An 8,972-nucleotide genomic window follows, 5' to 3' on the forward strand; every position below is an offset into this window, starting at 1 on the left:
GTTCTTAAGAAATTATTTGCTATTAGCAATTAATATCATGATCTTGATCATTATATATTGATTCATCTTGAACTTCATATGAGTTGGGATGGGTATGAGTTGGGATGGGTATGAGTTGGAGTTTCCAAATCAAACCATCAGAATTTGGGCCCAACTCAAACCAACCCAAATATTTTTTATTTAGGTTGGGTTTTATAATAAAAATATTTTTTATTTTGATAAATTTAATTGTATAAAAATTATATAAATTATTAATTATTAAATTACTATTAAAATATATAAAAAAAGATGGTGGATAAAAAATTATAAAATAATAGATTTTAGAATAACTTCATCCTTAAATATTAACCATATTACATTATAAATTCTAACAATGTTAATGGAAATTAAAACGAGAAAAGACATCTCAACTCAAGTATCAAAGCAATCCATCAAAATTAAATTAAATTAAATTATTCAATTTTATAAATTTAAATATTCCAAGAAATAAATCTAACATTTATTGTAATTAGAAAAAGCTCCAAAATTTTAAATGCAATAAGAAAAATTAGACATGAAATCCAGTTAGAGTTAAATTTAATTAAAAATAACAATAGAATCATATTTTATTTAATAAAATGTTATAATCAATTTCATTTTTAATTTTAGTAAGTTACAATACAAATGAGACTATAAAATTATATTATAGGATTTCATAAAATTATTGTTTGAATAATTTATTAAAATATTAATTTAGCCTTTTAACTCAAGTTGAGATTGTAAAAAATTTTATATAATAGTGATTATTAATTTATAAATTATTAGTTTTGAAACAATAATAATGACCATCCAACAATAATAAAGACTTAAACTCTAAATTTTGGTCTATCTAAAATTTTCCATGTCAAAAGGAAATTCATTTTTCTTTAAAGTGGTTAGATTATTTTATACATCACTAGATACATGGCAAAAACTCTGGCATAAAATCTCATCTCAATCTTTTTTAGTTTAAGCAGATCGGAAAAAATCTTTTCAATTTTAAGATAATGAGATGTTGGAAGTATAAACTCACAAACAAAGTGAATAAATAAACAAATAACAAAGAGTGGAGTGCACATTAAAAAAAAATGTTAGCTATTAAGGGGAAGATATTTTACTTCAAAAAGAAAATTGATTTTCAAAAGAAAAATAAGTCAAACACGATGCCAAACATAATTAAATATATAAAGAAGTTAGCTTAAAATCTAATAGCTTAATAGTTAATACCAAGTTGTTGATTTGCTCAATTTGAATGTGAGATTTTGGAATTGAAAATAATGGAATTAATTGGTTTTCATTTATTTTGTTTAATTTAATTTCACTAACATGTCACCTTGAATTTGTCCATGACTCATGGATAAACCATACCAAACTATTATGAAATAGTTTTTTACATAAAAACTCAAATTTAATCCTTTTATGATTTATCTAAAACAAACCATTTTATTCAGTTTGGGTTTAGTTAAATCCATGGGTTATGGGTTTGTGCCCACCCCTGTATATGAGGTTAACAATGCTTTAAGAAATTGATTGAAAAGGAAAATAATGGATTGGGTAGGAGTGTGCTAATTATATATAATCGGTACTACAAGACAAGCAAAATCTTGGTTTGGAGCTAAATTAATGCCAAGTGAAACATGCAATTTTTAATTATTGTTCGATAGGGATAGGCTCAAGGATCAAAGAGACTAAACGATCTTTAGTGACCCCTTCTGATGATCCAATACCATCTCCGTGCTGATAAATGCATTGTGCAGTTCTTGCCATGTTTAAGCACATATTCACCATTGTATTTGGGAGGCAATTACTTTTAGCTATTCTATTCTCATTCAGCTTTTTCCATGAATAGTTTAATAAACCTTGTATGCGTTCTCTTGCTTCCTCTGCTGATATTCCTTCTTCATTCATGCAGCACTGAACAGATTTTGCCACGTCCCCTCTCTTAATCTCAGCCTATATATGTATAGATGAAGACAACAGTAGTTATATATAATTAAGCATGATTTTTTTTAAAAAAAAAAAAACATATAGAATTGGTCAGAAAAGTCACCATGGAAGTTCCCAAATCATTGCTAAGGCGAGCAATTAGTGATGACCAATATATAATCTCATAGCCATCTTTGAGGCAATTAATGAGTGAGTGCTCAGTTAGGTTGCATTCTTCGGCTTGTAGCAAATAGGCATGGACGATGGCTGCAGGGCCTCCCACTGAAGTCCAGGCATTTCCTAAGTACTCCTTCAAAGTTGGCTTGTGCCCTCTACTAAACCATCTTGCTTCTACCAAATACGATCCACAAAGATTAGCCCACTGCAATAAAATAATCATAAGATTGTGCATCGATCATCGTTAGATTAAGAAATATTAAAGAAATTCATTGTATGATTGAAGTCCTAAATATCACCCAAGCTCGTTTAATAACAAGGAACCTTTAAAAGAAAAAAATTCAAAATGTCCTGGCATATTATTAATGACCTCATTCTTAATGTAGGATAGAAAATTCAGGCCATGATTTTTGAGAATATCATATGCCAAGTCATTTCCAAAGTTCAACATAGCCAAATAGCAAATCTTCATATTATACGGCAGTTTCTCCATGGCCCCAGTATCCCACCTGAATAAATAAACAAATAAATAAAAGGGGTCAGGCAAAATGAAATTATGAAATATTATTAACGAAAAGCATAGTGCTCTTAATAATATCATATCTCCAAATATATTAATTATTATACCTTTTTACTGCATCTGTGAAGAGTTCAAGCTCCTCTAATGATCCGTATATATCGTACATGTCATCAATGGCTGTTAATATGCATACAAATTTGGTGAGTTCAATCCTGCATTTAGTAAACTGGGGCTCAAAAACTATGCCCATTGCCCACAAATAGTTCTCCATCAATCTGTCTCTTGAAAATGTTAGTGTCTCATGAAAACCCAATTCTCTCCACCACCTATACAAATTAATTAATGATTACATTAAATTCAATGATGGATACATATATATATGTGTGTGTGTGTGTGTGTGTGTGTCTTCATCAAAGAAGTTATATAGATACAAGCTGTGACCGACCTTGCCAACTCCTTAAGTTCTTTTTGGTGTATGGATTGTACTAAATTGTAATCCAATTTGGCTAGCTCCAGCAACACCACCAAATTTTTTGGAACATCTGTTGGGTATAGATTGATGAAATTTTGAGCCTCATTTCTCTGCATCCTCCAATACAGCGGGATATGAAGTGATTGTTGTAATTTTTCAGTAAGAATATTGGTCTCCAATTTCCCCAATAAGTAATCATTTAGATGTTTAGTGCTGAAACTCTTGGCTTCTTCTAAAACATCTTCTTCTTCAACTGATCCGAGGAATGAAGCTTCAAATAAACTCAAAAGCCCTGTTATGTCCGCTTCTAAACTCTCATCGAATCTCCCGTCCACGTTTTTGAATTTATCAAACACTTCTGCTTTAATTTATACCATACATGATCACCAAAAATAAGGATCACAAATTAAAAAAAAAAATTTAAGGAAAGATGTTGTATGTGTGTTACAAAAGTGAATATGAGTGAGTTCTATTAACTAACCTGTGCTAATTGAATGGCCATGTTCCCGTAGAATCCGAAAATGGAATGCTGTTTCATTGAGATCCTTGATAGTATTATCATCTTTTGTGAGTAGATTTACAGCCTCTTCAATCTCTTGTTCAAAATGATAGGCCACTCCCAACCTCTGCAATGAGTCAATTAGCTTTAATCTGTCATAAGATCCTTTGGTGGATGCAAATAACTCTTTAGCCTCTTGCTTCAACTTCTCTAATCGGCCGGCATACAACTCATACTGGAGGATACGTACAAACATGAGCTAAATTAATGTTGGTAACAAAATAAAATAAGATAGCTCATCAAGCAAATGAATATTGGTGAATTCATTTATTCTAACTACTTACTGTATAATCAGTGGTAAATGACTCTATGAGTTCAGGATTCCAGATGCTAGGATGGTAATTAGCCGACCGCCGTTGCTTCGCTTGCAAAGGTTTAGTGGAGTTATTAGAAGCAATATTTCTAATTAATCTTGATCGCCCATTTTTACCTCTTGCGGCAACACTTGGTGAGAACAAGATTTTACAGGTTTGAACATTAACAACACATGATGAGTAAGCGAGGGAAGCTAATTTTAATTCCATATATATATATATATGTGTGTATATATATAATTTAACTAAGTGATTGTAACAAGATGAGATATTTTTTGAACTTCAACAAATCTTGTTGGAGTACATCTGCGATAAACCTAAACAATGATTCAATTGTGAGAGAGTGTTATGTATGAAAATTTTTATGGGAAAGGCGCGAAATTTATAAGCACTAAGTTTGACTGTTTTATTAATATTTTTATGGGAAAGGTGCTAAGTTTGACTTTTTTATTAATAAAATAAAAGATAAAAATAACGAAAGGTTGACTCTATATATAGTTTGATCTACCTTTTTGACCAGTTCCTTTTTTTTGGTAAAGGTTTCGAATCACTGTATATATATATATATATGGGAAACTTTCGGCCTACCCCCTTCATAAAGTGATAATTTTTAAATCGTTCCTCTTACTATTAAAAATAGTTAAAGGGAGTCCCTATGTTACAATTAATGTAACATACACAAGCCACAAGAACCACACAAATTATGGGACCCACATGTTTGTGTGGTTCTTGCGGCTTGTGTATGTTACATTAATTGTAACATAGCAAAATCCTTAAAAATATCAAGATATTCTCTAAAACTCGTTATCTCTCTGTTAATTTTAATGATTATAAGGATAAAATAATATTTGTATATTTTCCTAACAGTCAATTAATAGAAAAAGGTCAAACCTAGGTAGACTAACTTTCATGAGTCCAAATCTTTCTAAATTTTTCAAAACACACATAAATATTTTAAATATTTATAGTATGCCCCCTAATACTTTAAAATATTTTTATTTTGTGCCTATATGACTAATTTTTTTAAAGGATTAAATTTTACCTTTTCATATTTAAAAAATCTATTTTAAAAATTAAATATAGAAATTAATTAAAAGTTACAAATGGAAAAAGAATAATATTTTACCTTTTTTCATTTTTTTTATTATTATCATTATTTTTTTTTCATTTTCTAAAGGTACTTAAAGAAAATATAGATATAAAATAAAAAGAAAAATCAAAGAACAAAAGAAAAGTGCTATTGAAGTTTCACCAAACAAATAAAATGAATAAGGATGAGAAAAATGAAAGGAAAAAAAATGCTACTAGAGTCATGTAGGGATGGCAACTTAACCCTGACTCGGACAAACCTGGATAATTCGGTACGAGTTTAACCCATACTGGATTAAAATAAATATGATATCTGGATGCAATTTTGCTGACCTGGATACATCCGGGTTCGGTTCTAGGTTTGGGTGAACCCATAGATCCGGAACCCAGACCCGGATATCTTATTTTAAAATTAGTTTTTTTAAATTATTTTTAATATAAATACAAAGATTAAAAAAGAAATTCTAATTGCCCTAGTTTCACATATCATAGCCATAGCCTCTAAACATTTCATTTCTTTTCAACTCCTCCTCATCAAATCAAATCACTGTGCTTTGCCAATCCCTACCTTCACAACTCTATTCATCATCATCATTATCAGTCACCATTTGTCCAGCTGTGATACGGTTGAAAACGCGACCTTCATCATCATCGGTTGAAAATAAACTGAGACGGCGAGATATCCGGTTGAAAACAACACCGACAGCGAGATATCCAGTTGAAAACAATAGCATCAGTCGAAAACATCCTTTTCATCATCATCAAGGCATGCATTTTGCTTTGCCTTGTTCATCTTTTTCTGCCTTTTTTTCCTCTGATATGGCAGTAAAGTGAGATCTTCAAATGCATGACAGCTCCCATAATTTCTCCCTCGTTTTAATTTATTTCCTCTGCTTTTAATATTTTTCTTGCAAATGAATATTATTCTTATTGATGATTATTGTATTTGTGGATGCTTTATTGCTTAGAAACATTGAAATTTAATCTATATCTTATTTTATTTTATTATAATATGGATTTATTTGTATTTTAATTTTTACTTAATTCACTAATCCGGGTTCAAAATTCGAAATCCAGAAACCCAAGTTTTTTTCTAGTTAAACCCAACCGGACCCGGATGGAAAAAGTTTGGGTTTGAATATGGATCCGGCAAAAGAAAATCATATCCAGATCTGAAACCGGGATGGCTGAACTCGGACTCGGATCTTGTCATCCCTAGAGTCATGTACATGAAAGAAAAGAAAAAAATGAAGAAAAAAATGAAGGAGTAAGGATAAGAAAAAAAAAACAAATAAAAGGAAAAGATGAAAGAGTAATGATGAGAAAAAAATGAAAGACAAAAACAAAGAAAAATGAAAGAAAAAGACAAAGATGGTATGGCTTTTTAATTTTAAAATTTGATTTTGATGGCATTATCATAATTTACATATGATGGCATGTCTTGTAATTTATTTAACTAACATGTCTAATTTAGGAAAACTATCAATTTATTTAGGTTCATTAAGTCATTTCAACACTTTATTTTTAATTTATTTTTCAATGACTAGTTATACATCAACTATTTTTTTTTATTTTTCAATGACTAGTTATACAATAAATTTTTTTTAGCCTCACAATGACGTCAAGAATATTCTGTTAAGAAAAATATATTTTCGTATTTTTATGAGTCAACGGCGGTCAATGGTTAAAGATAATAAATTTTAGGGATAACTTGATGTTTTCAATAATAAGGAGGCAATTTGAAGATTATCACATCATGAGGGGGTAGGCTGAAATTTTCTCTATATATATTAATAACTTAGTGTCCTTAGTGTCTCATTCTTGCTCTTCCTTGTCTGATTGGCTATATCAATAAATAATTCACAATAGACAGCATCAACACCGAAAGCCCAAAACACGTGTTACTCACGGTACAAAAACACGTGAATATACAAACATTTAGAGTGTGATAATCATGGTTTTAAAGCTGGATTGGGAAATAGTTAAAATAAAAGGTTCTTCACAATCGTTAAAATAACATTTAGAATGTGACAATCATCTTCTTCTTGTTTTTATCTCTTTCAAAAAAATTTGTATAGACTAATTTCGCTACTTCAACAAGGGGACATAAAGTAGGATCTACTATTTTATAATATTAAATTTAATGAATTCCAGTATAAAAACTTACTGATGAATTATCCCATCATTTATCACCCAGTTAATTTTTTTTTTTTTTTTTATCTATCCAACAGGTTTTTTAACTACTAGATTTCTGTATGCACCCACCTTTGTCACTTTTCAATCTTTTCGAACGAAAAACATGTGGTTTTCGAAAAGTAAAATTCTACGAGAATAGGAAGATGAGAAAAAATGTATTGAAAAAGAAGAAAGAATAAACTGATTAGAGAGAAAAAAAAACAGAAAAATTATTTCATCTTTCTCTCGTCTTTATCCGTCTTTATCGTTACTCTTCCGACATGGCTCCTTTCTCAACTCTTAGTTTACCTAAAAATTAAAATTCTGTTGACTCGCGGCATCTCTAGCTCTAGGCTATGTCAAAGATAAATGCCCACGTGCCATTCGGTCGCCAGCCACTAAATTTGACTTCCGAGAAGCGTCGGTGCTTGCATTTGTCATGAAATAAATAAATTGGCTGCCGATTTTGTTGATAATTTTGCCATAGAATTTAATTTCATGGACCCAAAGCTTCGCCGATAAATAGCAAGGTGTTTGCTCATTTGAATACATCTCCAGTTGGCGCTGTTTGTGAGAGTGCAGAAAAAATGAGCTCCTAGTCAATATGGTAGAGCGTTTCTTTAGTGCTCAGTAAAATTTTGCATTTGAGATACCTGAGAGAAATTTGTGTCTTAGTAAAATTATTTATTTTAAGAGTGTTAAAAGTATCAGGCATATTTGGATATTTGTAAAAAGAAAATTATCATTGCACCATTTTTATTTTATCTTATGTTCATTCAACTACTATAAAATTTTAACATGTACTTTGTACCATCTTTCTTTTCACATATGTATCAACTAGCCACTTTTACATTAGTACTATTAAATAATCTTAATAAAATGATAATTTTACCCCCAAATAAATTAAAAGACTATTTTATTTTATAAAAAATTTTAAAATATATATATAATCATAAAATATCCCTAAATTTAATAAAAATAAATCCCAAAATTAGAATTTTTATTTTAATAAAAATTATTTTAATATAAAATTATAATTATAAAAATAATTGTACAATTTTTGGATTTAATAAAAATCCCCTAAATTATTAAAATTTTAGGATTTATTATTTTAAGAAATAAATTCAGTTATTTTAATAAAATTTTACAAAATTATATTTTTTTAATAAATAAATTCATTTATTTTTATTAAAATTTTGTAAAATTATAATTTTTAATAAAAATAATTATTAAAATTTTGTAAAATCTAAATTTTGTATAAGTCAGTTGAACACCTCTATTTGGGATTTTTTAATTAAATTTAGGGATATTTTTATGATTATAATTTTTAATTTTAAAAGTTTTTATAAGATAAAATAGTCTTTTAATTTATTTAGGGGTAAAATTATTATTTTATTATAAATATTTAATAGTGTTAATTGATACAAATATGAAAATAAAGATAGTGCAAAGTATCTGTTAAAATTTTGTAATGGTTGAATGAATATAAGATAAAATAAAAGTGGTGCAATAATAATTTTCCTTTGTAAAATAAGGTTTCATATTTCAAATTTATACTATATTAATTATTAGTAAAATAAATTTTCCTTTTGACGTAAACTGTTACTCCACGGTTAAATACATGAGTCTTTATCTTTGTGAATTATTTTATTTGGTGCATATTGATTCCACGTATACAGACAAGTAGTGCAAGAACACATCAAATGACACTTCCTTTCCATC

At 28.9% G+C, this 8,972-nt stretch overlaps 1 protein-coding gene across 2 annotated transcripts; it reads right to left on the minus strand.

The window, feature by feature from the left end:
- Positions 1-1,548: 1,548 nt before the first annotated feature.
- LOC102624463 (probable terpene synthase 9) lies at positions 1,549-4,346 on the minus strand. 2 transcript variants are annotated; one of them, XM_006469673.4, is made up of 7 exons: positions 3,957-4,346; positions 3,595-3,847; positions 3,087-3,471; positions 2,749-2,967; positions 2,492-2,630; positions 2,069-2,326; positions 1,549-1,971 (listed from the first exon to the last, which is right to left on the minus strand). In XM_006469673.4, the coding sequence occupies exons 1-7, from the start codon at positions 4,194-4,196 to the stop codon at positions 1,669-1,671; spliced, it is 1,797 nt and encodes a 598-aa protein (XP_006469736.1). In that variant the 5' UTR covers positions 4,197-4,346; the 3' UTR covers positions 1,549-1,668. The 2 variants fall into 2 exon arrangements, with proteins under 2 accessions (XP_006469736.1, XP_006469735.1); XM_006469672.4 differs by having other exon boundaries at positions 3,087-3,474.
- Positions 4,347-8,972: the final 4,626 nt, after the last annotated feature.

Source organism: Citrus sinensis, chromosome 2 (assembly GCF_022201045.2).
Source record: "Citrus sinensis cultivar Valencia sweet orange chromosome 2, DVS_A1.0, whole genome shotgun sequence".
NCBI lineage: Eukaryota > Viridiplantae > Streptophyta > Magnoliopsida > Sapindales > Rutaceae > Citrus > Citrus sinensis.

Excerpts from the sequence above, each read along its gene's own strand:
- LOC102624463 (XM_006469672.4), bottom strand. The coding sequence starts at position 4,196 with ATGGAATTAAAATTAGCTTCCCTCGCTTACTCATCATGTGTTGTTAAT. Across the intron at positions 2,631-2,748 it reads TTCACAGATGCAGTAAAAAG|GTGGGATACTGGGGCCATGG; the intron begins GTATAATAATTA and ends TTATTTATTCAG. Across the intron at positions 1,972-2,068 it reads ATGATTTGGGAACTTCCATG|GCTGAGATTAAGAGAGGGGA; the intron begins GTGACTTTTCTG and ends ATACATATATAG.